The sequence below is a fragment of the Salvia hispanica genome, chromosome 1, assembly GCF_023119035.1.
Source record: "Salvia hispanica cultivar TCC Black 2014 chromosome 1, UniMelb_Shisp_WGS_1.0, whole genome shotgun sequence".
Classification (NCBI taxonomy): Eukaryota; Viridiplantae; Streptophyta; class Magnoliopsida; order Lamiales; family Lamiaceae; genus Salvia; species Salvia hispanica.
This window is the reverse complement of record NC_062965.1, coordinates 51,803,819-51,830,853: the sequence shown is the minus strand read 5'-3', so window position 1 is coordinate 51,830,853 and position 27,035 is coordinate 51,803,819. Positions and strand designations below refer to the sequence as shown.

Below are 27,035 nucleotides of genomic sequence, written 5' to 3'. Positions count from 1 at the left end.
CCTTTCTCATGCCCTAGGGACGGATGTGGACACGTGTAGCAACAAGGAAGCAGTCTTGTAATTGTGCTCAAGTGGCTCCATGCAGTTTTCCCGTCGGGTCCAGCTTGGCCAGTTTGCCATTTCTCTGATTTTCTTCAAATTCTTGCACTTTTGCCTCCTTTTTGCATCACTCCACTACAAATGCCTTTCGACAATTCCTCCAAACCATATGCTCAATTCCCTGCCAAAATAGCATCTTCTCATGCAAATATTCAACTTATAAGTGCTAAAAGTGATCAAATCCGATTGACGAAAACTAGCCTATCAAGAGTCTTCTTGAATCGTCTCGCATCTCCCTGCTTCCTCCCTCTCCAGAGATCTTACGATCTGCCTATGACGCTATGTGTCGCTTGGAGAAAGTTCTGCTAAAGTTGGACGAGACAGGCTACAGCAAGATCAGGACGAAGGTGAATGCTTTGGATGAACGGATCAAAGAGGTCGTATGGGAATTCGAAGATTTACTCGAATCCCATTACGCTGATCAGATTCTTCCACAGCTTGAAAGCGAGAGAGATGGCTCGTCTTTCTTAGTAGATATGCAGAGCCTGCAACAGAGTGTCGATTGCTTCATCGAGAGGGTGATGGTGATGGAGGCGGAGTACGATGTTGAGCTGCTGAATATGCCTGAAGAAGAAGGCGAGCCTCTTTCCTCAAGAATTGATTTCAGTGGAATCAACTCAAACATGGTTGGATTATCTGATGAATTTGAACGAGTGAGGGAGTATCTTCTTCTAGGAGGGATTTGTTTCTTATTAACAGGGATGGCAGGGGTTGGAAAGACTACTCTTGCTAAGAAAGTATTTGACGATCCATCCATTCAAACACATTTTGAGCTTCGAGCATTGGTCAAAGTGGGCAGAAAATGTAAATCCAATGAAACATTACAATGCATTCTAGCTCAACTGGATCCCAACAATCGCGACCAAATGCTTATCCAGAGAGACGATGATGATATCGAGAACTTAGTTGGACTCTTGGAAGATAGACTGAAGGATAAGAAATGTCTTATTGTGTTGGATGATGTATGGCAATGGGACACACGACTCACGAGTACCTTGCAAGAAAAGAATGTCCAATTTTTGGTTACAAGCAGGCTAAGAATTGAAGATTCTCCTGTTGTTATTGGTGTGGTACGCTTGTTGGGTAAAGAAGAAAGTAAGAGATTACTTGGTGAGAAGGTGTTCGGTGAAAAAGGTTTCCCACCTTACCTTGAGGAATTGGGAGAAAAGATTGCACAAAAATGTGAAGGTCTTCCACTTATGATAGTTACAGTTGCAGAGCTGCTAACAAAAGACAACAAGTGTATAGCTGAAGAGCTCCTAAACAAGGAAGAGCTTAACAAGAGTATCCAAGAATATTGGACCGAGGTAGCTGAAAAACAACAAAGTTCAGTCTTTCTGGATGCATATAATCAAATATCAAAGGTATTTTTCCCAAGCTATGACTACTTACCTCAAATTTTGAAAATGCCTTTTCTCTATTTGGGAGCTTTCCCCCCATATAGGAATATTAGAGCACACGATCTCATTTGGTGTGTAAGTGCTGAGGGGTTTTGCGGACAATTTGGAAAAGAAAAATTGGATGAAGTTATGGATGGATTGAGTACGATGGAATACTTTGTGTTCGGTATTCTGAGAGAGCTTTCTCATAATTATCATCTTCTTCTATATGATTTTGATACAATATATTGGTTTTCAAATAAAAGATGTCGTGTGCATTCTTGCTGGCAGCACTTGTGTAAGAAAGAAGCTAGTAGAATCAAGTTTTTGCATGTCTTACAAAGTTGCGATGAAGTTATGGAAGGACAGCGCCGGTTGTGTGCTCATTCCAACACTTTATTTGCCATCAAAGAAGTATATGATTCAATAAAAAGTGATTGTTCTTCCACAGTCCGTTCTCTCCTTTGTCTTGGTCCTGATCACCCTTATCCAGTGCCAATACATGCCATGGATTTCAAATTGCTCAGGGTACTGAAAACTCGTAATGTCCGATTTTTTGATATGCCACCTGAAATTCTAAAACTAGTTTGTCTAAAGTATCTTGCCCTGACTTGCAACAAAGAGCTCCCTGCTTCAATTTCCACCCTTTTGCACCTTCAAATCTTGATTATTCATCGACATGTGGCCATTATAAAGCGTGGAGCTCTGTCATATATGCCAATGGAAATATGGGACATGCAAAACCTACAATATCTTGATGTCATGGGAAGAGACATGCCAACCCCCAATTCTAACTCTAATGCTATTTTGGACAGAGTCTCTTTTCTTATAGGCGTGACTACAAAGAGTTGCTCTACAGAAATTCTTAAAAGAATCCCAAATTTAAGGCGTTTATCCATGATTATGATGCAGAAGCCTTATGATGAAGACGATGATTGCAATTTATTGAGTGGCTTGGCTAATATCTCAGAGGAACTCCAGAATTTGAAGGTTCTTTCAATTGACGTATTGAACCCTGACATGAAGTGGGAGACTATGCTTCCACTTTCAATGTTCCCATCAAATTTATTATCATTGGCTTTGAGTGGTTTAGGGTATCCTTGGCAGTACATGAACGACATTGGTTCGATGCTACCAAATCTTGGTGTCCTCAGACTAGAAGATTATGCCTTTCGAGGGCCGGTGTGGGATATAGAATCGAGTTGTTTTTTGAAGCTTCAGAACCTTGTAATTGAGGACACTGATTTAGTGGAATTGAGAAGCCTCCCTTGGCTTAAGCTCCTAAGCCTGCGACATTGCTACAAATTAAAACATCTCGATTGGTTGAGTGGTAACACAAGGGAAACACCTGTGATTGAATTAGTAGACTGCAATCCCTTAGTTTATGCATCTGCCGAGGAAAAATTATCAGAATATCGCTTTGAAATTCGTAGCTACCGTTCTTATTTGTGATGAGAAATCGCAGGTTAGCCTTCTTGCTCTTTTTTAATTTGCACAAACCATGTCAATTCATTACTCTTTTATCTAAAATGCTTATGCTTGTATTTCAGGCAAATGAGAGAAGATAATTGGTCAGATGTTGCATTATCCCATCTTTTCAAGTGTGTTATCATGTTGTTTCCTGAATTCAAGGTTTAATTTGTTGGATTGGACTATGTTTGTAACCAAAAACTATTCAGTTAAATTTCTGTTAAAACATTACATGCTGCTTTATTCTATAGTTCAATATACTCTCTGCATTATGCATGTTTTTCATTTTGTTTTGACTGTATATTGAATTAGTTAATGCCTTTTTGTATTTGTTGAAAATTTTGAAACTGTAATAGCATAGGATTTACTTGTTCTGGATTAGCAATTAATTTGTGTAATAGTTAATTAGGGAACTTGCAATAGTTAATTAGGGAACTTTGTTGTTGCAATAGCATACCCATCGGCTTGATTGATATGCATGGCAAATTCGGCTGCGTTTCCGGTGCAAATGAAGGTCTTTGACGAAATGGCTGAGTAGGATATTATACCATGGAGCTCTGTTCTTGATAAGGTGTTTGGTGTTTTTAGTCGAATGCCTAATCCCAATACCATCTCGTACAGCGAGCTTATAGATAGACGCTATATCTCTGCTTTCAAGTGGCCAAACCCGAACTCGTCTTCTGGAAGTTGGAACGCGATCATAACAGGGTATGCAAACAAGGGAAGAGGTGAGGTTTTATTTGGAAAATTAGAGGTCAAAATTGCTAGGAGTTTGAGTACTATTGCAGTTGAGTCTGATGTATATATTTGCCTTGCTTTGGAGGCACTATTCTGTTCTGGTTTATCTACTTTTTCTCTTTTCCATCTAATTAAACAAACCACCACCAATTATCACATACCTCACTATGTTTTATGGAGTTTTATGTTTATGTTTGGTATGAATGTTAAATTAGCATAAGATAACTAATTAAGATAGGCTTTAAGATAGATATGTTATCTCACTCTTTTGGATTGTTAAATAATCCACCATTTTAAAAAAATTCACTGTGAGCCTCAGCGTTCCGAGATGGACGTTGATGGCCTAACATAGTCTTATTTTATCCACCAAACAGTCAAATAATCCATATAACTCATATATCTTGGTGTTATCTTAGCTACCAAACACGCGTATGTCAGAAGTGGCCACACTCTCAAATTTAAGGGAGGGTTTTAAAAGGAGGACCAAGTGAATCTCAAACCTTAAACCCCGAGACTACAAAAACCTACTTTGCAAAAACAATATTGAACATAATTTGTTATCATAAATAAATAAATTTATGGTCCCTTTGCAAATATACTGTGCATAAGAAGAATATTCATAAAGTCAACTTGTGAGAGTTATAATTAAACTGCAAGTGATCGTTTTTGTGTCAGCGAAAGGCCATCAAACAATTATAAATTGAAAAAAATCGATTCATAAAGGTATCTTGTGAGAGTCATATTTGATTGAAATATTGACGTGGTCAAAGAGTCATAATTTAAACTGGGGGACTTATACGTGCAGGATTTTGATTCATTTATTAATATATATAAATAATACTCCATCGGTCCCTGAAAATTTGTCACTTATTTCTTTTTTCTTCCGTCCCTAAAATTTGTCACCTTTCACTTTTACCATTTTTGGTAATGGACCCCACATTCCACTAATGCATTCTCACTCACATTTTATTTTAAAACTACTACCTCCGTCCACAAAAATTTGTCCCACTTTTCCATTTCCGTCCGTCTCCCAAAATTTGTCCCATTTCACTTTTACCATTTTTGGTAGTGGACCCCATATTCCACTAACTCATTCCTACTCACATTTTATTATAAAACTAATACATAAAAGTAGGACCCACAATCCACTAACTTTTTCAACCTACTTTCCATTACATTTCTTAAACTCGTGTCCAGTCAAACCGGGACGAATTTTCGTGGACGGAGGTAGTAGTATATAAAAGTAGGATCCACCTGCCACTAACTTTTTCAACCCACTCTCTATTACATTTCTTAAAATCCCTGCCGGGTCAAATGGTGATGAATTTTGGGGGACGGAGGGAGTATAAATAATCACTCAATACAATGGGCCAAGGGAAAAAGGTTCATCACAAAAAATACAATGGGCCAAGGGCAAAAGGTTCATCACAATAGGAGGTGTAAGATACAATCAATCCATTTACGAAAAAGTCTCATTTTGATATTTTGAATATCCACCACAAATAGTCTCATTTCTAAAAATAGAATGCGTTATCTCTTATACTTGAACAATCTCTCATATTTTACCTACTTTTTCTTTCGCTCTGTAGGGATGGAGTCCAGGTTCACCAATTATCAAGACCTATTTGTTCTTGTATAAGAGAGCTCAGCCAAACCCTCAACCCCGCGGCTCATTTTCAATGTTCAACTAGCTACAAGATTACAATCTAAACTAGTTTACAATGTTATCCTTCTTTGGAACCCTAGCAGTCTTCTTGACCAACTGCTACTCCTCAACGAACCCTGCACACTAAGTGAACTTGTCAGCAATCAAAACACAAGATCCTATCGGATCTTCAACATAAACCAACAAGAAATAGGAGCAACGTTGAATCTTACCAGAGATCAACCTCTCACCACTGATATTAAAACCACACAACTCCACCACACCGGATCTGAAGTCCTCAAACACAAGAACTCACTTGGAACCTCACACACACAGACACCCTAGTTCTCACAACACACTGGCAACCGAAGCAGTTGCCTCCTCCAACACTCTAACTAGATCAATCACTCAGAGAAACCAAGAGAGATCACCAGAAACTAGCCGGAGACTCATCGGAGAAGAAGAGAGAAGAAGAGAGAAGAGAGAGAAGTTCACAGAACACTCAGAGAGTAGAGAGAGAGGGATGATTGAATGAATGAGAGAACGGCGCATACACTACTCTCATTAACAAACATAACCCTGTATCCAACGGTGCAGACTCAAGATCCGGGTGGGAGTACACGTGGCAGCAATCCAGCCACTCATGGAGTAAGTAATGAGTTGCTGGGCTCAATCCAGCTTGGGCCAGAGAAATACCAAGCCCAAACATGAAGTCCACCAAAAAATATCAAACACGCTCTCTTATTTTATTCATTTTTTATTTAAATTTATGATGTTTGAAATGAGATTATTTTTTTTAGAGATGAAGAGAGTAACTAATTTGAATATTTTGATAGTATAGCCATTTCCAATACCATAAAATATCAAACTGGGAAAAGTATGGCGTGCACGACGATACATGTACAGTGCAGCGCTGACTTTGTATCCAATTGATTTGCATCTTCACCACCTATTGGGTGATGGCTGCTTATGGTGCTGCCGTTTCTCTCAAGAACACCATTCAAAGTCTTCTTGAATCGTCTCGCATCTCGCTGCTTCCTCATTCTCCTGAGATCTTACGATCCGCCTATGATGACATGTGTCGCTTGCAGAGAGTCCTGCTAAAGCTGGACGAGATGGGCTACAGCAAGATAAGGACGAAGGTGAACGCTTTGGATGAACGAATCAAAGAGGTCGTATGGGAATTCGAAGATTTGCTAGAATCCCATTACGCAGATCAGATTCTTCCACAGCTTGAAAGCAAGAAAGATCGCTTGCCTTTCTTAGTAGAAATGCAGAGTCTACAGCAGAGTATTGATCGCTTCATCGAGAGGATGACGGTGATGGAGGCAGAGTACGAAATGGAGCTGCTGAATATGCCTGAAGAAGAAGGTGAACCTCTTTCCTCAAGAATTGATTTTCGTGGTATCAACTCAAACATGGTTGGATTGTCCGAGCTATTAGAAGGAGTGAGGTATTTTCTTCTTCTAGGAGGAGAAGGTGAAAGTGAAAATGCAGATGCTGAATTGAAATGTTTATTATTAACTGGGATGGCAGGGGTTGGAAAGACTACTCTTGTTCATAAAATATTTGACGATCCATCGATTCATAGACATTTCGAGCATCGAGCATGGGTCAAAGTGGGAAGAAAATGTGAATCCAATGAGACATTAAGATGCATTCTAGTTCAAGTTGAACCCAACACTCACGATCAAATGCTTATCCAAAGAGAGGACAAAGATGACTTTGAGAAATTAGTTGGAGTCTTGGAAGACAGATTGAAGGATAAAAAATGTCTTATTGTGTTGGATGACGTATGGCAATGGGACACACGACTCATGAGTACCTTGCAAGAAAAGAATGTCCGTATTTTGCTTACAAGCAGGTTAAGAATTGAAGATTCTCCACTTATTGCTCCGGTACGTTTGTTGGATAAAGAAGAAAGTAAGAGATTACTTGGTGCGAAGGTGTTTGTTGAAAAAGGTTTCCCACCTTACCTTGAGGAATTGGGAGAAAAGATTGCACAAAAATGTGAAGGTCTGCCACTCATGATAGTTACAGTTGCAGATCTCCTAAGAAAAGCCAATGAGGGTACTGGAGAAGAGCTTAACAAGAGTACCCAAGAATATTGGACCGAGGTAGCTGAAACACAACAAAGTTCAGTCTTTCTCGATGCATATGATCAAATATCAGATGTATTTTTCCCAAGCTATGACTACTTACCTCAAATTTTGAAAATGCTTTTTCTCTATTTGGGAGCTTTCTCCCCATATACAAATATTGATCCACATGATCTCATGTGTTGTGTAAGTGCTGAGGGGTTTTGCGAACAAATTGGGAAAAAGAAATTGGATGATGAGGTTATGGATGGATCGACGACTAAGGAATACTTTGTGTTCGGTATCTTGAGAGAGCTTGCTGATAATTATAATCTTCTTCTATATGATTATGATCCGTTATCTTGGTTTACAAATGAAAAATGTCGTGTCCATTCTTGCTGGCAGCACTTGTGTAAGAAAGAAGCTAGTAAAATCAAGTTCTTGCATGTTTTACAAAGTTGCGATGAAGTTATGAAAGACCAACGCCGGTTGTGTGCCCATTCCACCACTTTATTTGCTATCAAAGAAGTGTATGATTCAATAAAAAGTGATTGTTCATCCACTTTACGTTCTTTCCTTTGTCATGGTCCTGCCCACCGTTATCCAGTGCCAATACATGCCATGGATTTCAAATTGCTCAGGGTACTGAATACTCGTAATGTCCGATTTTTTGATATCCCACCTGAAATTCTAAAACTAGTTTGTCTGAAGTATCTCGCCCTGGGTTGCAACAAAGAGCTCCCTGGTTCAATTTCCACCCTTTTGCACCTTCAGTTCTTGATTATCCTTCGATATGTGCACATTATAAAGCGTGGAGTTGTGCCGTATATACCAATGGAAATATGGGACATGAAAAATCTACAATATCTTGAGGTCTGGGACAGAGACCTGCCAACCCCTAATTCTAACTCTAATGCTATTTTGGACAGAGTCTCTGATCTTTTAGGCGTGACTACAAAGAGTTGCACAACCGAAATTCTTAAAAGAATCCCAAATTTAAGTTGTTTATCCTTGATTATGATGCAGAAGCCTTATGATGAAGACGATGATAGCAATTCATTGAGTGGCTTGGCTAATATCTCAGAGGAACTCCAGAATTTGAAAATTCTTTCAATTGATGTAGTAAACCCTGATATGAAGTGGGACACTATGGTTCCTCTTTCCATGTTCCCATCAAGTTTATTAACGTTGACTTTGACTGGTTTAGGGTATCCATGGCAGTACATGAACGAGATTGGTTCGATGCTACCAAATCTTGGTATCCTCAAACTACAATATTATGCCTTTCAAGGCCGAAAGTGGAATATAGAATCGAGTTGTTTTTTGAAGCTTGTGGACCTTGTAATTGAGGACACTGATTTGGTGGAATTGAGAGCTCAACATGGAAGCCTCCCTTGGCTTAAGCTCGTAAGCCTGCGATACTGCTACAAATTGAAACATCTCGATTGGTTGTGTGGTAACTCAGAGGAAACACCTGTAATTGAATTAGTAGATTGCAATCCCTTAGTTTATGCATCTTCCGAGAAATTCTCAGAATCTAAGTGTACAATTCGTGGCCACCGTTCTTATGAGTGATGAGAAGTGGTTAACAGGTTGGCCTTCTTACATTTTTTTTTAAATTCATTTCTTTTCTATCTCAAATGCATGTGCTTGTGATTTACACTTGACATGTTTATCTTATACATAGAGTCACATCCAATATCCTTTCATTGTTTTTCAGGCAAATGAGAGAACAAAATGCTTCAGATGTTGCATTATCCCATCTTTTCAAGTGTGTTCCATGTTGTTTCCTGAATTCAAGGATAGTGATTTGTTGGATTTTGTTGAGAATTATGAAACCAGAATGTTGAACTATGTTTGTAACCAAAACTATTGTCAGCTTGAATTTCTGTTAAAACATTGCTTGCTTTTTCCCATATTCAATACTCTCTCTGCTTTATGCATGATTTTCAATTTATTTTGATTGGATATTGAATTAGTCGATACTTTTTTGTTATATTTAATGAAAATTTTGAAATTGTAATAGCCTAGAATTTACTTGTTCTTGATTAGTTATTAATTTGTGTAATTAGAGTCTCGCAATTTGTTGGTGTTGGAGCTGTACATACCCAAACAGCTAGTCTTGCAAAGGATCGAAACTGGCGCTTGATAAGGCGTTCACTGTTTTTAGTCGAGTGCCTAATACCGACACTATCGTGTACAACGAACTAATGGATGGCTTCTGGAGTGGTTTTCAAGGATGCCAAACCCAAACTACCCAAACTCTTCTTCTTGGAACAGGGTATGCAAACAGGGGAAAAAGAGGCAGATATGCCATGAGGTTTTTCTTCAAGATGCACTCGTGTGGCGTTCGTATGGATGATTTATCATTTTTCGAGTGTTCTTAGCAGCACTGCTGGCTGTCTTCTCTCACATTGCTGCGCGCGGAAGTGTTGTTTTAAGGAGGCGGAGAGGTCGTTTGAGTCCCTCCCGGAGAAGAATTTAGTCACATGGAGCGCGTTGGTATCAAGGATACGCTGGGATATGAGGAAGGTGGTGGAGCTTGAGGGGATTGGGATGGGGCGGTGAGGGTTAAGGAGAGACAAGTGAGGAAAGAAGCTGGTTGTAGTTGAATTGAGCTTCAAGTGTAGAGGTGGATATATAGGCTTCATATTTGCCTTTGTTATTGTATTTGGACATGCATAATTTTAAAATTTGTTCCAACTTTTAAGGGATGTCGAAATATACATACTTCCATCTGTTTCTAAACATAGAAATTTGGCACCTTAAGTGAGACAAATTAAAAGGAAAAGATAGACAGAGAGTGCGTGTGTTTGTGAATCAAGTTTTGGGCTGGACTGCCTAATTTTTTATATATCATCTCCTTAGGCCCACTGGTCTATTCAGAACACAATCGGCTGTTAGATAATTGGGTCGGCCCACAACCCACCATTAAATGGACCAGTCTACAAATATAAAACACTAAGGCAGTGTTTGGTAGGGTGATAACTCATTTAAGGATGAAATTTTATAAATAAAAATAATATTTTTTTTTCATAAAATTCTATCCCTAAATGAATTATCACCCCTACTAAGCATGCCATTAAGAAGAAGAAAAAACAGTGCAACTTTGTAGGATACAATTTATTTGGTGAAAAACTCCCTTTCTTAATTTTACTCATGAAATATAGAGAGTTTTGTTTTTCTTTTCCTAAAATAAATCTCCTTTAAAATATTTAATTGAACGGAGTAAAGAGAGTTTATCTCTGCCATAGCAATTTGGATATATATCATTTTACGTGCACTTAATAACAAGTCAATTCCAAAAATTAGATCTTGCATAATCATCTTTAGGCCATCCGCAATGCTGCAGTGGCGGACATCGGACGATGCGTGGAGGATACCCATCGTCCGCCACTGTGGACGACGCGGACGATGGGTCACGGACGATGGCGACGCGGTTCAGTTTTTTTTTTAGTTTTATTAAATTTTCAAAACCTATATATTCCTCTCATTTTCACTTCATTTTTCTCACTTCACTCTCAAATTCACTACATTTTCAAGCAAAATGGATTCCGGAGATTATTCGAATAGTCCGATGTTCGGTGGTGCACGATGGCCGGGTACAGAACCCGACGAATACCGGCCATTCGACACCAACGCCGAGTACGATCCCGACTTTTCCACCGACTCATACGGGCTGTCCGACAGGAACCTTCTCCCCACCGCCCCTTCGCCGCCGCCGCACCTCGCGGCCGGCCCGCCGCCGATGCCGCCGCCGCTTCTGGGTCCTCCACCAACAAGAAGCGGACCAAGGCACGAGCCCAGAAGTTGCCTACAACGGAGGTGTGCGAAGAGTTCGCCCCGGGAAGGACGAACTACTCCGACCCCGAATCCATCGTCTTGACGATATGTTGGATTGATGTTTCGGAGGATCCGGTGTACGCCAAAAACCAGAGGGTGACTGCGTATTGGGAGCGCATCACCAAGAAATACAACGCGGCCAAGCCGGCGTACGCGTACAAGTGCCACATGGAGCAGCTCCGCAAGCACTGGGATCAAATAAAGAAGCAGGTAAATTTATTCGCGGGGGAGTACGAGAAGTGCGAGAGGGAGCAGGCCAGCGGCGAGAGTCTCGCGGATGTGCGGGACAAAGCGATGCAGTTGTACATTTCATTGTACGGCGATTTCAAGCACTACCAGTCCTGGGCGCTCTTGAGGGACGAGCAGAAGTTCGTTGGTGGTGTGATTTCCCAATCGACGGTGGCGAGGAGGAGAGCGTCGAAGTGCACCTTCACTGATTATACAAATAGCGATAGCGGCGCGCTCCGATGGACCTCAATAGTCCGGTGTTCGAGGATGAGAGTTCCGGCACACCGTTGTCCTCCCGGCGTCCCCCTGGCGTCAAGGCTGCCAAGGGCAAGGGCAAGGCCACATCCTCCTCCGCCGCGCCGCCTGACCAGGCCCCGTCGCCGACCCCGAGTTCGACGCCGTCCGCGACTTCGACTGCAGCCCATGCGTACGCGGATTTGGCGACCTCCTCCGACTACAGGACGTTGTTGGACGCGCACACCGCCCTCATGAGGGCAGGCGACCAACCCGGCTCAAATCGAGGGCATCCAGCGGATGATCGATGGCCTCAGCCGCAAGTAGGGGCTTCTCTAGACTAGCCTCCTTTTTTTTATTTAGTGCTTTTTTTTTATTTCTTATTTTGTAACTTTTTTTTTAAAATTAAGTAAATTTAGAATTTCCCTTTAATTGTGTTGTTTTTATTTGTTTATTTTTATTTATATTTGCAAACATAAAAATAGAAGTAAAATGCTTAGGGTGTCGCTTAGGGCGGGCTATAGTCCGCCCCACTGCAGGTGGAATAGGAGTAGGATAAAAAAGCTGACATGGCGGTGCATAGGCCGTCGCTTAGGGTGTCCCATTGTGGATGTCCTTTTAATATCCAATTGAACTAAAAATAATAAACATTCATCTGATAAATTAATTTAAGCGTAGTCTATGGCATGAACTGTGGTATCATTAATCGATACATACTTCGTAGAGACACTTAACCGTTTTCATTTTAACGCTTCATTTTCTATTAGCAATTCTTATTGTTGACTTTAATAATTGAGCAGGTATGGTTTGTTATGCAGTAATAAAATATTCTTCTTCGAGAAGCAAGATATAGAGTGATGGAGTATTTTACATTGTCTAATCAGCATAAGCAACCAAAATGGCTTAATTTAAAATTTAAAATGGTTACTTTATTGGCCACTAGTCACAATTATTTGTATTAGTCAGGAAAATTTGTTACAATATTAGAAAAATAGATGACACATTTGTTAATGGTAAAGTGATATTGGCATTGGATTCACTAGTTTTCTATCAGAAATGCTGATTGCTGACTTCAATAATTGAGTTGGTATAGTTATGTTTAAATCATCGTCAATTTTACCGGCTAGCATACATCATACATATATAAATTGCCAAATTAAATGTTTTAGAAATAGGAAACTGTTATTTTAACTTTTGGTTAACTTCTTATCAATATCATACGGAGTACTCCCTCCGTCCCAGATAATTTGGGACACTTTAACCCGGCACGGATTTTAAGAAATGTAATGGAAAGTGAGTTGAAAAAATTGGTGGGATGTGGGTCCTACTTTTAAATTATTAGTTTTATAATAAAATGTGAGTAGAAATAAGTTAGTGGAATATGTGGTCCACTACCAAAAATAGTAAAAATGAAGTGGGACAAATTATGTGGGACGGCCCGAAATGGAATACTGGGTCGAATTATCTGGGACGGAGGGAGTACGAACTTTTAAAAATAAATTTTGTTTTCACTTTTATACATTTTTGTTCATAAATCAATCAAAAGTTATGATTTAAACGACAAATTAAATTCATCAAAACTTTAATGGTATAACACAATCGTAAAAAATACTCCATCTGTTTCTTCATAGTTGAGTCATTTTTTATTTTGAGAAGTTTCTTCATAGTTGAGTCATTTCTATATATGGTAACTTTTTTCTCTTTCTTACTTTATTCTCTCTACTTTATTCACTTTATACTTTATTCTCTCTACATTTTCCTCTCTCTTACTTTTTTATCTATTTATTTAACACACCCAATATTTCTTTCCAAAACTCCGTGCCGAAAAGTTTCGCCTCAACTATGGCGAAAAAATACATAACATTAAAGTGACCAGAAGTTAACCTAAAATTATTGAAGTCGGCAATCAGCATCTCTTTATCTCTATTACTTTTTCCTTTCTCATACTCCACATTAGTCTCTCCACTTTAACTCAATATAAATCATTTTCTTAAATCTCATGTCCAAAAGAAATCCATTACTTGTAGTGGAACGGAAGAGATAGTTATTAAAATACGTGTCGAATTCAAGTGGAACTCTCCTAACGGTGGACAGATGGATTACTATTAAAACAAATGCACACTAAAAAGTTATAATGACAAAATGTTTGAATTCTCATAACCTTAAAATATATCGTGGATTGAGGGATCGTTTGTCGATACACGTTGATTGCAAATTCAGTATACCAATTGCAGCTCAAATTTCCAAATCCCACCACCACCACCACCACCACCACCTACCACCGTCACCAACTTCTTCCTCTTCACCTCCAAAAACTGCATCCTACGATTTGCAACTTATCCCTCTTCAATACCACCACAGACTCTCCACTATTACGTCTAGCACCACCTCTTAGGTGATGGCAGCTTTTGGTGCTGCCGTTTCTCTCAAGAACACGATTCAGGATATTCTACAATCATCTCGCATGTCGCTGGTTCCTCCCTCTCCTGAGATCTTACGATCTGCCTATGATGCTATGTGTTGTTTGCAGAAAGTTCTGCTAAAATTGGACGAGACCGGCTACAGCAAGATCAGAACGAAGGTGAATGCTTTGGATGACCGAATCAAAGAGGTCATATGGGAATTTGAAGATTTACTCGAATCCCATTTCTATGATCAGATTCTTCCACAGCTCGAAAGCGACAGGGGTCGCTTGTCTTTCTCTGTTCATCTGCAGAGTCTGCAGCAGAGTGTTGATTGCTTCATCGAGAGGGTGACGGTAATGGGTGCGGAGTACGATATTGAACTGCTGAATATGCCTGAAGAAGAAGGTCAACCTATTTCTTCAAGAATTGATTTTCGTGAAATCAACTCAAATATGGTTGGATTATCTGACCAATTTGAAGAAGTCAAGGATCGTCTGATCAAAGATGAAGGGAATCAGTTTTTAGTTACTGGGATGGCAGGGGTTGGAAAGACAACTCTTGTTAAGAGAGTATTTGATGATCCATCGATTCAGAGACATTTCGAGCTTCGAGCATGGGTCAAAGTGGGCAGAAAATGTGAATCCAATGAAACATTACAGTGCATTCTAGCCCAAGTGGACCCCAGTCCCGGCACTCACCACCAAATGCTTACCCAAAGAGACAACGATGACAACAAGAAATTACTTGGACTCTTGAAAGAGAGACTGAAGGATAAGAAATGTCTCATTGTGCTAGATGATGTATGGGAACGGGACACACGATTAATGGATAGCTTGCGAGAAAAGAATGTCCAAATTTTGCTTACAAGCAGGCTGAGAATTGAAGATTCTCCAATTATTCGTGTAGTACGTTTGTTGAATGAAGAAGAAAGTAAGAAATTACTTGGTGAGAAGGTGTTCGGTGAAAAAGGTTTCCCAACTTATCTTGAGGAATTGGGGGAGAAGATTGTAAAAAAATGTGAAGGTCTTCCGCTTATGATAATTACAGTTGCAGATCTCCTGACAAAAGCCAACAAGAGTATAGCCGAAGAGCTCCTAAATCGAGAAGTGCTTAACAAGAGTATCCATGAATACTGGACTGAGGTAGCCGAAAAACAACATAGTTCAGTCTTTGAGGATGCATATAATAAAATATCTGAGGTATTTTACCCAAGCTATGACTACTTGACTCAAGTTTTCAAAATGTTATTTCTCTATTTGGGAGCTTTCCCCCCATATAGCAATATTACTATACATGAGCTCATATTTTATGTAAATGCTGAGGGGTTTTTTGAACAAATTGAGGAACAAACTTTAGAAGAGCTTACGGATAAAGACCATGCTTGGGAATTTCTTTTGATCGATTGGATGGACGTGCTTGCTAAAAGTTATCATCTTCTTCTATTGCATGCGGATCAAGAGGAAGGACCGTCTTGGTTTTCAAATAAAGATAAAGATTGTCGTGTGCATTCTTGCTGGCAGCACTTGTGTAAGAAAGAAGCTAGTAGAATCAAGTTTTTGCATGTTTTACAAAGTTGCTATGAAGTTATGGAAGGACAACGTCGGTTGTGTGCTCATTCCAACTCTTTATTTGCCATCAAAGAAGTGTATGATTCAATAAAAACTGATTGTTCATCCACTGTCCGTTCTCTCCTTTGTCATGGTCCAATCCACCCTTATCCAGTGCCAATACATGCCATGGATTTCAAGTTGCTCAGGGTACTAAATGCTACTAGGGTCCGATTTTATCATATCCCACCTGACATTCTAAAACTTGTATGTCTAAAGTATCTTAGTCTAGCGTGCAACGAAGAGCTCCCTGTATCCATGTCCAACCTTTTGCTCCTTCAATTCTTGATAATCACTCCATATGTGCACATTATAAAGCGTGGAGCTCAGCCATATATGCCAATGGGAATATGGGACATGCAAAACCTACGATTACTGAGCGTTGCGGGAAGAGACCTGCCAACCCCCAATTCTGATTCTAATGCTATTTTGGACAAAGTCTTATATGTTTATGCCGCGGGGACAAAGAGTTGCACTGCAGAAATTCTCAAAAGAATCCCGAATTGAATGCATCTATCAATTTTTAATATGAGGAAGCCTTATGATGAAGATGATGATAGCAATTCATTGAGTGGCTTGGCTAATATCTCAGAGGAACTCCAGAATTTGTTGAATTTGACATATGTTGTTCAGCAGCCTGATATGAAGTGGAAGACTATGGTTCCTCTTTCAATGTTCCCCTCAAGTCTTGGAATTTTGACGTTGAGTGGTTCAGGGTATCCTTGGCAGTACATGAACGACATTGGTTCGATGCTACCAAATCTTGAAATCCTTAATTTAAAACATTATGCCTTTCGAGGCCCAAACTGGGATATAGAATCAAGCTGTTTTTTGAAACTTGGGATGCTTACAATTGAAGACACCGATTTGGTGCAGTGGAGAGCTCAACATGGAAGTCTCCCAAGGCTTGAGCTCCTAAGCCTACAATATTGCTACAAATTAAAACATCTTGATTTGATGCGTGATTCTTCAATGGTCAGACCTACAGTTGAATTAGTAGACTGCAATCCCTTAGTTTACGAATCTGCTGCGAAATTACCAGAATCTCTCTATGCATTTCATTTCCACCGTTCTTGGTTAACAGGTTAGCCTTCGTCTAAAATGCTTATGCTTGTGATTTAAACTTGACATATTTTTGTTTTATTTCACTATAGTGTCACATCCAATATCCATTTACTGTTTTTCAGGCAAATGAGAGAAATAATATGGGTCAGATGTCGCATTATCCCATCATTTCAAGTGTATTATCATGTTGTTTCCTGAATTCAAGGATAGTGATTTGTTGGATTTTGTTGAGAATTGTGAAACCTGAATGTTGAATTATGTTTGTAATCAGTTAAATTTCTGTTAAAACATTACATGCTTTTTTCTCTAATTCAATAATCTCTCCGCATTTATGCATGATTTGCACTTTGTTTTGATTGTATATTGAATCTGTTGATGCTTTTTTTATATTTGTGATAGGGCCCTCGATCTAGCAAATCTCGCTAAAGATCTTCCTCAATATTCCTTTCTTTATTTTAGCATATCTCTTATTTTAGTTATTTATCTTTAGTTATTTTGCATATATTCTGTAATCTTTTATTTTAATTATCTTGCTTGATTAGCAAGATAGGTTTAGGATTTAGAATTCTATAAATAATAGAATTCTATAGTATTTTGCTCCATTGAGAATTAAGAAATAAAATACTTCTTTTCTCATTCTTGTTCCAAAACCCTAGAACTTCAACTAGGGATTATCTCTTTTGCTCCGTTAAATCTTCGTGTGCTCTACAAACCTCTCGATAGGGAACTTAAACCCTATCAATTGGTGCTTTCCATTGATTACTCTTCCTCCATCAAAATTGATCTCTCAAAATACCTCGACTCACGCCAGTTCACAAAAATCTTTCTCCAATCTGTCAAAAACTCAATGCACCTAGGATTTTCTCTACATACCATGCCTCTTCTCGAGGAATCACAACAGCATGCACTCCAGGATGTCAAGGATTTGCTCGTGGAATTACAGCAGCAACTCAATGCTCACGGCAAATTTTTAGCAAAGTTTGGGCAGCACTCGCTGACCGAGGAAGCGCCGATCAGCCTCGACGCGTGCTCGCCTCAACTTTCGACGTGGCATACTCGGCCACCCGATGTGAACCGTCAACTTCGCGCACTTCCCTCTGGCAGCAGCAACTCATCAGTCCAACCGCCGCAGCCAAAGGTTGCTTCATCAACTCGGACTTGGAGACCTCCGCCGTCACGCACCATTGGAGAATTTGTCCCCACCCGTGTTCGAATTGAAGCACCTCTCTTCAACGGGGATGACCCGTTAGGTTGGATTTTTGGTATTCAAGACTATTTCAATTATTTTGTCACTGATGAATCGGTTCGCTTGGCCGTGGTTGAAAACATTATTGAACAACCGGCGTTGGATTGGTTTCATAATTATCAAAAGTCTGACATGAAGGGTTCGTGGGAGGATTTCTTGGTGGCAGTTCGTTACCATTTTGCTCCGGAAGTAGACGACGAAGAGCGATTAGGTGGCAGTTCATTGTGTGCTGGCATTCCCAATGAGGTGTTGGACGTCGTTAAGCCCACAGAGACTGGAGACGGGGTATCCGATGATTGCAATACTTTGGATGGAAAATTAGAGGATGCACGCGTGCTTCCGATGTGCAACAAGCATCTTCATGGCGCCACTCCTGTTGAGAACTCGGAGGGCCGTGAGAATTTTATGGAGGTGGCTATGTCTAATGGACTAGCTGCTTCTATGATTTTTGAGGAATCTGCAGCTATGTTGAAAGAGGATGTGGCTGCCCTTGTTCCATTTGAATCTGAGCAACCAACTGGATCTTTTGAAATTAAGGAGTTAAATGAGCTCAATTCATTCCTTTGCACAGATAGATCAAAGTCATACTCTGTATTGGAATTTTTGGGCATCAATACTGAGTTGCAACCCCAAAATTGCAATGTGATTAATGGTAAATTGCGTGTTTTGTCAGGAGATATACAAGGTGATTTCGGAGATGCAACAGGACTTCTTGATCGATATGGTGATGCTCGCACTATACCACCGAGCAAGATTCCCGATGATGTAGTTGTTCTTTCTGTTGCATCGAAACTTGTAAACGTTGTCTCCCATGGAAGTGATGCCAGAATTTACATAGATGGAGCAACTCCCACACTATCTTATAGTGATGATATGAAGGCGTCCTTTTGTGGAGATGCCAAATGGAGCCGAGCATCCCTTCAGTTTGGTGCAAACAACGGCGTTCTTATATTTGATCCGGGAGCTTTTGTGCCTAATGATAGTCGTAATCCGGCGTCATCCAATTTCTTAGTGATAATTTGTCATAGCTTGACACAGGAATTAACTCTGGAGGAGGTGGTCGATGTTTCAATATTACCTCGAGCAAGGATTTTCAGTGAGTACGCCAACCGGCCTTTCAACCACAACTCTGCTGACCACCATTTCTGCAGCGCCCCAGCCCGTCGTAGATTCTATGACAACCTACCGGCTGTTCGGCACCATTTCCATGCAGGAATGCGAATCCCCGCGCAGCAGATCAGCAAGCTGCCGGTTAGGCCTCAGAAGAGATGGTCTCGCCCCTCTTTTAAGGGGCATACAGAGAAGAAGCAGTTCTCCATCACTCAAGATCTCGAACCCGGCAACGTAGGCAATGAAGATGATTACTCACCGGAGACCACGGATGATAAAGTAGGAACGGAGATGAGAATGGCTGTTGATTTGGCCACCACTCTTGTACGTGTAGAGAACAAAAAGGTTATCACTTCTCTAAGCCTTCTTGGTAATCATATTGTTTTTTATTCTACTAGTTTCCTGGAGTTGACAGAAGATAGTAGAGAAGAGTTCTTGGGTAGAAATTGCAGAGTAATGCAAGGTCCGGCAACTGATCCGTCAAGAGTTCGAATGGCGAGAGAATCCTTTGAGAACAACCATTGGAACTCATTTAATCTACATCCTACGTGTGATCTAATTGGGAGAAATGCTTTGGAAAGTGTGTCTGTTATTGGCTGTCTTGAAGACACTAATGTGGACCGGGTACTGCAAATTTTGAAGGAAAGAAAGATCTTCTCCTGCTACATTGAATCTACGAAGGCAGGATACGAGTTTGGTTGTTCTTATTTTGCCTTCCACCTTGAGGGCAAGGTGGTTTTCAACGGTGGGAGAGTTGATAGGGCCCTCGATCTAGCAAATCTCGCTAAAGATCTTCCTCAATATTCCTTTCTTTATTTTAGCATATCTCTTATTTTAGTTATTTATCTTTAGTTATTTTGCATATCTTCTGTAATCTTTTATTTTAATTATCTTGCTTGATTAGCAAGATAGGTTTAGGATTTAGAATTCTATAAATAATAGAATTCTATAGTATTTTGCTCCATTGAGAATTAAGAAATAAAATACTTCTTTTCTCATTCTTGTTCCAAAACCCTAGAACTTCAACTAGGGATTATCTCTTTTGCTCCGTTAAATCTTCGTGTGCTCTACAAACCTCTCGATAGGGAACTTAAACCCTATCACGAGCAGATTGTCAATGAAGCATCTGATCATGATGCCAGTATGTGAACAATTTTTTTTCATAGTTTATGCGCAATTCTTTTTGTGTGCTTATTCTAACCTCATTTGTATGAACTACTTATGAAGTACGCGAATCATGATGTATGAGGAAGGAAACCCGGGTTTTGGAATATCCAATATCCGTCCATCTAAGAGCGATGCGTAGCTTTAGAAGATCAGTGTTTTTGTGAATCTTATCGTATGACCAAATATGAACCATAGTCTTATTTGTCATAGCTGTTTTAATCAATACACGTGATTAGCAATACAAAATCCCACCACCACCTTAAGCATTGCAAACTCCTCTCCTCCGCCTTCGCCACCCCCATTCTATCCAGTGATTGTGCATCCATTTCTCTTAAGACTACGATTCAGAATATGTTGAATTATGTTTGTAACAAAAACTATTGTCAGTTAAATTTCTGTGAAAACATTACATCTTTTTTTCTCCGCATTATGCATGATTTTCACTTTGTTTTGATAGTATATTGAATTAGTTGATGCGTTTTTATACTTGTTGAAAATTTTGAAATTGTGATAGCCTAGGATTTACTTGTTCTTGAGTAGCAATTAATATGTGTAATAAGTAGTTAACTTGTAATAGTAAGTAGTGTTATTTTTTTTTTGTTGTCTGCTGTTGGAGCTGTACATACCCAACTGCTTGATTGATATGCACGGGAAATTCGGCTGCATTTCCAGTGTGATGATGGTTTTCAGAGAAATGGCTGAGAAGGATATTGTATCATGGAGCTCTGTTCTTGCTGCAAATGCTAGAAACGGAGCGCTTGATTAGGCGTTCACTGTTTCTAGTCGAATGCCTAATCCCGTCACTATTTCTATATCTCTGCTTTCAAGGATGCCAAGCCCGAACTCATCTTCTTGGAACGCGATCATAACAGGGTATGCAAGCAGGGGAAGAAGCAGAAACGGCTCAAGGTTTTTCTCCAAGATACACTCGTGTGGTGTTCGTATGGATGAGTTCACGTTTTCGAGTGTTCTTAGCAGCAGCGTTGCTAGATTTTCTTCTCTCGCATTGGGTAGTTTGACGCATTGCTGCACGTTGAAGTGTTGTTTTGATGAGCATGTCATGGTGGAGAAGGCGGACAGGTCGTTTGAGTCGCTCCTGGAGATGAATTTAGTCAATTGGAACGCGATGATTTAGTCATTGTTGGAGCTGAACATACCCAACAGCTATTCTTGCAAAGGATCAACACTGGCGCTGAATGCAGCGTGTTTGTTGCTAACTGATTGATTGATATGCGTGGCAAATTCGGCTGCGTTTCCGGTGCGATGACGGTTTTCTGAGAAATGGCAGAGAAGGAAATTATATCATGGAACTCTGTTCTTGCTGCAGATACTAAAAACGGGGTACTTGATAAGGTATTTGCTGCTTTTAGTCAAATGCCTAATCCCGATACCATCTCGTACAACGAGCTTATATATAGACGCTATAGCTCTGCTTTCAAGGTTGCCAAACCCGAACGCGATCATAACAGGGTATGCTTCTTGGTTTTATGGAGTTTTATGTTAGAATGTTTGGTATGAGTGTTAAATTAGCATAAGATAATTAATTAAGATGGGCTGTAAGAAAGATATGTTATCTCACTCTTTTGGATTGTTAAATAATCCACCATTTTGAACAAATTCAATGCAGGCCCTCAGTGGGCCGAGATGGACTTTGATGGCCTAACATAGTCTTATTTTATCTACCAAACAGTCAAATAATCCATATAACTCATATATCTTGGTTTATCTTAGCTACCAAACACGCACTTGTATGTCAGAAGTGGCCACACTCTCAAATTTAAGGGAGGGTTTCAAAAGGAGGACCAAGTGAATCTCAAACCCTAAACCCCGAGACTACAAAAACCTACTTTGCAATAATAATATTGATCATAATTTGTTATCATAGATAAATTAATTTATGGTTCCTTTGCAAATATAGTGTGCATGAGAATATTCATAAAGTCGACTTGTGAGAGTCACAAATTGCAACTCATCGATTTGTGTCATCGAAAGGCCATCAAACAATTATCAATTGCAAGTGATCAATTCATAAAGTCAGCTTGTGAGAGTCATATTTGATTGAAATATAGCACTGTTGTTAAGAGTATAAGTGACGGGGTCAAAGAGTCATAGTTTAAACTGGGGGACTTATACGTACAGGATTATGATTCATTTATTAACTTCTCGCGTCCGCCATTAAATATCTCATTTTTCCTTTCTCGTATGTCCGCCAATAAATGTTTCAATTCACTCAATACATCAAATAGGCCCAAGGCCCAGCACGAAAGGAGAAGTAAGATATACTCCCTCCATACACGAAATATAATCTCATTTTGATATTTTGGAATGCTCACAACAAATAGTATTATTTCTAAAAATAGAAAGCGTATCTCTCTTACTTCATCCATTTTTTCTCCTCTCTCATATTTTATACACTTTTTTGTCTGATGTCTTACTTTATCGATTTTTTATTAAGACTCACGTAGTTTACAAATGAGACTATTCCCTCAGTCTCAACACGTTTTCCTTTTTAGTTTGTCCCAACTAAGATGACACGTTTCCTTAACTTTCTCTCTCCAAATAATACAGTCAAACTTTTTTTCTCACTCCTATTTAAATATCCAATCTCTCTATTTTAATACTTACACTCATCCTTTCTCTCTCCAGTTAAATACATTAACCAATAACTCTTAAAATCTCATGTCGGCTAAGAAATGTGTCATCTTAGCCGGGAGATTTAACCAATAACTCTTAAAATCTCATGTCGGCTAAGAAATGTGTCATCTTAGCCGGGAGGAGGGAAGGGAGTATTTTTTTAGTTATGGAGGGAGTAACTAATTTGAATATTGCCATTTCCAAATACTGAATCTGCCATAATCACCTTAAAAAATACTCGTATCAAATTGAGAAGCAATGTATGGCGTGCACGATGGTATATATCATTAGTCGATACATGTGCAGCGGTGACTTTGTAGACAACTGATTTGCAACTTCACCATCTATTCCTCGTCACCACCACAAAACCCTCCACCTATTGGGTGATGGCTGCTTATGGTGCAGCTGGTTCTCTCAAGAGTGCCATACAGACTCTTCTGGAATCGTCTCGCACCTCCCTCTCCACAGATCTTACAACCCGCCTATGATGCTATGTGTTTCTTGCAAAATGTTTTGAGGAAATTGGACCACAGCACCGCCGGGTACAGCAAGATCAGGACGGAGGTGAATGCTTGGGATGAACGAATCAAAGAGATCGTGTGGGGGTTCGAAGATATACTCGAATCCCACGTTGTAGACCAGATACTTCCGCAACTCGAAAGCTCAGAAAGTTTCTTTGTAGATCTGCAGCCTCTGCAACAGAATGTTTCTATCTTCGTCAAGATAGTGAAGATGCTGGAGGGAGCATACTTTGCAGAACTGGCGAATATGCCTGAAGAAGAAGGCGAACCTGTTTCCTCAAGGATTGATTTTGGTGGAATCAACTCAAAAATGGTTGGATTATCTGATCAATTTGAACAAGTCAGGGATCGTCTGATCAAAGGTGAAGAGGATCGGTTATTAGTTACTGGGATGGCGGGGGTTGGAAAGACCACTCTTGTTAAGAAAGTATTTGACGATCCATCCATTCAGAGACATTTCGATCTTCGAGCATGGGTCAAAATAGGCAGAAAATGGGAAGGCAATGATACATTACGCTGTATTCTAGCTCAGGTGGATCCCAACACTGACCACCAAATGCTTACCCACGGAGACTATGATGACGAAGAGACATTGTTTAGACGCTTGGAAGGCATATTGAAGTCTAAGAAATGTCTCATTGTGTTGGATGATGTATGGGACACACGATTCATGCGTTACCTGTTGGATAATTTGTCACAAAAGAATGTCCGAATTTTGTTTACAAGCAGGATAAATAATAAAGCTTCTCCATTTCATAAAGTACGTTTATTGAATAAAGAAGAGAGTGAGAAATTACTTGGTGAGGAGGTGTTCGGTGAAGAAGGTTTCCCACCTTACCTTCAGGAAGTGGGAGAAAAGATTGCAAAAAAATGTGAAGGTCTTCCACTTATGATAGTTGAGGTTGCAAAGCTCCTAACAGAAGCCAACAGGAGTACCCGAGAAGAGCTTAACATGAGTATCCAAGAATACTGGACAAAGGTAGCCGAAAAACAACATAATCCAGTCTTTGAGGATGCATATGATCAAATATCCGAGGTATTTTTCCCAAGCTATGAATACTTACCTCAATTTCTTAAAATGGTTTTTCTCTATTTGGGAGCTTATCCCCCGTATTGTAATATTAACCTAGAATATGACCTGTTTCCTATAAATGCTGAGGGGTTTGTTGACAAAATTGACAATTTGAGAGAGCATGAGGTTGGAAATCAGACTATGCACGTGTTTACTTGCCTGGTTGAGCTTGCTGATGCATATCATCTTCTACTATTGGATTTTGATCGAGTATCTTGGTTTTCAAAACAAGATTTTCGTGTGCACTCTTGCTGGCAGCACTTGTGTAAGAAAGAAGCGAGTAAAATCAAGTTTTTGCATGTTTTACAAAGTTGCTATGAAGTTATGGAAGACCAGCGTCAGCGTCGATTGTGTGTCCATTCCAGCACTTTACTTGCCATCAAAGAAGTGTATGATTCAATAAAACGTGATAGTCCATCCACTATCCGTTCTCTCCTTTGTTATGGTCCTGGTCACCCTTATCCAGTTCCAATACATGCCATGGATTTCAAGTTGCTCAGGGTACTAAATGCCCTTAAGGTCCGATTTTATCATATCCCATCTGAAATCCTAAAACTCGTTTGCCTAAAGTATCTTGCCCTAACTTGCAACAAAGACCTACCTGTTTCCATATCCAACCTTTTGCACCTTCAATTCTTGCGTATCCTTCCATATGTGCACATTATAAAGCGTGGAGCTCTGGCATATATGCCAATGGAAATATGGGACATGCAAAACCTACAATTTCTTGACGTCTTTGGAAGAGACCTGCCCACCCCCAATTCCAATTCTAATGCTATTTTGGACAAAGTCTTTTTTATTTCAGGCGTGAGTACAAAGAGTTGCACTACAGAAATTTTCAAAAGAATCCCAAATTTACAGCATTTACTACTTATGAGGATGAGGAAGCCTTATGATGAAGACGATGATAGCGACTCATTGAGTGGCTTGGCTAATATCTCAGGAGAACTCCACAATTTGTCTAGTCTTCAATTTGCTGTATTTTACCCTGATATGAAGTGGGCAACTCTGGTTCCTCTGTCAATGTTCCCATCAAGTCTTAATGGATTGACGTTGAGTGGTTTAGGATGTCCTTGGCAGAACATGAACGACATTGGTTCGATGCTACCAAATCTTATTACCCTCAAGTTAGAACATTATGCCTTTCAAGGCCCAGAGTGGGATTTAGACTTGAGGTGTTTTTTGAAACTTGAGATACTTGTAATTGAAGACACCGATTTGGTGCAATGGAGAGCTCAACATGGAAGCCTCCCAAGGCTTAAGCTCTTAAGCATACGACATTGCTACAAGTTAAGACATCTCGATTGGATGCGTGATTCCTCAATGGTCACACAAAGAAAGGCTACAATTGAATTAATAGACTGCAATCCCTTAGTTTACGAATCTGCTGCGAGATTACCAGAATCTCTCTTTGCATTTCGTATCCACCGTTCTTATTAATGATGAGAAGTCGCAGCCGGACTCTCAGCTTGGTTAACAGGTTAGTCTTCTCACTTTTTTAATTTGCACAAACCACCTCAATTCATTTCTTTTTTTTTTTTGCTTTGTGCTTGTGATTTAAACTTGACATAGTTTTTGTTATATTATAAGATCACATCCAATATTCCTTTTTTTTGTTTTTCAGCCAATGAGAGAAATAAAATGGGTCAGATGTCGCATGATCCCAAGTGTGTTTCCATGTTGTTTCCTGAATTCAAGGATATTGATTTGTTGGATTTTGTTGAGAATTGTGAAACTTGATTCTTGAATTATGAAACTTGATTCTTGAATTATGTGTGTAACCAAAACTATTGTCAGTTAAATTTCTGTTAAAACATCTGATCATACGAGTGAAGTAACACCCTCGTCCACCGTGACTCCGGCTACACAGGCCGGAGAGCATGGAGGATAAAGCTCAAGAGGCTGAAGGGATGAAGACAGCCGGACGTCTGAAGAGGAAGTCGAAGCCGCCGGCCAAATATGGGGAATTTGTGTCACGTTGGCTTAAGTATTTTGTTCCCTTTTGTTTTAATTATTGTGAGTATTTTTTTAAAAAAAAACAATTAGAGTCGAGCGTAATATAAGCTCCTTTCGAGTTTTCTTGTTGGTTCTTTCCCGAAATGATCGTGTCGAACCAAACCTAGAGTCCTTAGTTAATATAAATAGAGATTCTGTGCATTGAAAATCATTCATTCAATAATATCAGAATTTACCTATTTTCTTGTTCTTTTCTTTGCCGTAATTTATTTTTGTTATTCGTTATTTGAACAATCATTCCTAAACAAATTTACTTTCTATATAGATCGACACCTTAAATTACTATACACGAAGTGGCAATCTTGCAGTGAAGTGATAATATTAGAGATTATTTATTATGTGAACTTGAGTATGAATCTTATACCTAAAATTGCACGTAACATTATACTAACAACAATTGGATGTTGGTTGGACAATTGGGCCGGCACACAACCCACCCTTAAATGGACCACTCTACAATCATCATAAAATTATAATT

The 27,035-nt window shown here is 39.6% G+C and overlaps 5 protein-coding genes across 7 annotated transcripts; all 5 read left to right on the top strand.

The window, feature by feature from the left end:
• Window positions 1–380: 380 nt before the first annotated feature.
• On the top strand, window positions 381–2,930 carry LOC125200493 (putative late blight resistance protein homolog R1A-10). The gene has a single exon (XM_048098131.1). The coding sequence runs from the start codon at window positions 381–383 to the stop codon at window positions 2,928–2,930; it is 2,550 nt and encodes an 849-aa protein (XP_047954088.1).
• Window positions 2,931–6,290: 3,360 nt separating this feature from the next.
• Window positions 6,291–7,825, top strand: LOC125200492 (putative disease resistance protein At1g50180). Its single transcript, XM_048098130.1, has 2 exons — window positions 6,291–7,710; window positions 7,815–7,825. Exons 1-2 carry the CDS (start codon window positions 6,291–6,293, stop codon window positions 7,823–7,825), a joined length of 1,431 nt encoding a protein of 476 aa, XP_047954087.1.
• Window positions 7,723–9,318, top strand: LOC125199032. Its single transcript, XM_048097231.1, has 2 exons — window positions 7,723–9,001; window positions 9,130–9,318. The coding sequence occupies exon 1, from the start codon at window positions 7,881–7,883 to the stop codon at window positions 8,982–8,984; it is 1,104 nt and encodes a 367-aa protein (XP_047953188.1). The 5' UTR covers window positions 7,723–7,880; the 3' UTR covers window positions 8,985–9,001; window positions 9,130–9,318.
• Window positions 9,319–13,901: 4,583 nt separating this feature from the next.
• LOC125219642 (disease resistance protein RPP8-like) lies at window positions 13,902–17,127 on the top strand. 3 transcript variants are annotated; one of them, XM_048121681.1, is made up of 3 exons: window positions 13,902–14,295; window positions 14,374–16,810; window positions 16,914–17,127. In XM_048121681.1, the coding sequence occupies exons 1-2, from the start codon at window positions 14,113–14,115 to the stop codon at window positions 16,231–16,233; spliced, it is 2,043 nt and encodes a 680-aa protein (XP_047977638.1). In that variant the 5' UTR covers window positions 13,902–14,112; the 3' UTR covers window positions 16,234–16,810; window positions 16,914–17,127. The 3 variants fall into 3 exon arrangements, with proteins under 3 accessions (XP_047977638.1, XP_047977648.1, XP_047977631.1); XM_048121691.1 differs by having other exon boundaries at window positions 13,902–15,318; window positions 15,463–16,810; XM_048121674.1 differs by having other exon boundaries at window positions 13,902–16,810.
• A 6,313-nt stretch (window positions 17,128–23,440) lies between these two features.
• LOC125200491 (putative late blight resistance protein homolog R1A-4) lies at window positions 23,441–26,530 on the top strand. Its single transcript, XM_048098129.1, has 2 exons — window positions 23,441–26,021; window positions 26,166–26,530. Exon 1 carries the CDS (start codon window positions 23,441–23,443, stop codon window positions 25,979–25,981), a length of 2,541 nt encoding a protein of 846 aa, XP_047954086.1. The 3' UTR covers window positions 25,982–26,021; window positions 26,166–26,530.
• The last annotated feature ends 505 nt before the right edge of the window (window positions 26,531–27,035 follow it).

What these genes read in the sequence shown, in the direction of transcription:
- LOC125200493 (XM_048098131.1), top strand. Translation starts at nt 381, where the DNA reads ATGTGTCGCTTGGAGAAAGTTCTGCTAAAGTTGGACGAGACAGGCTAC.
- LOC125200492 (XM_048098130.1), top strand. Translation starts at nt 6,291, where the DNA reads ATGGCTGCTTATGGTGCTGCCGTTTCTCTCAAGAACACCATTCAAAGT.
- LOC125199032 (XM_048097231.1), top strand. Translation starts at nt 7,881, where the DNA reads ATGAAAGACCAACGCCGGTTGTGTGCCCATTCCACCACTTTATTTGCT.
- LOC125219642 (XM_048121674.1), top strand. Translation starts at nt 14,113, where the DNA reads ATGGCAGCTTTTGGTGCTGCCGTTTCTCTCAAGAACACGATTCAGGAT.
- LOC125200491 (XM_048098129.1), top strand. Translation starts at nt 23,441, where the DNA reads ATGTGTTTCTTGCAAAATGTTTTGAGGAAATTGGACCACAGCACCGCC.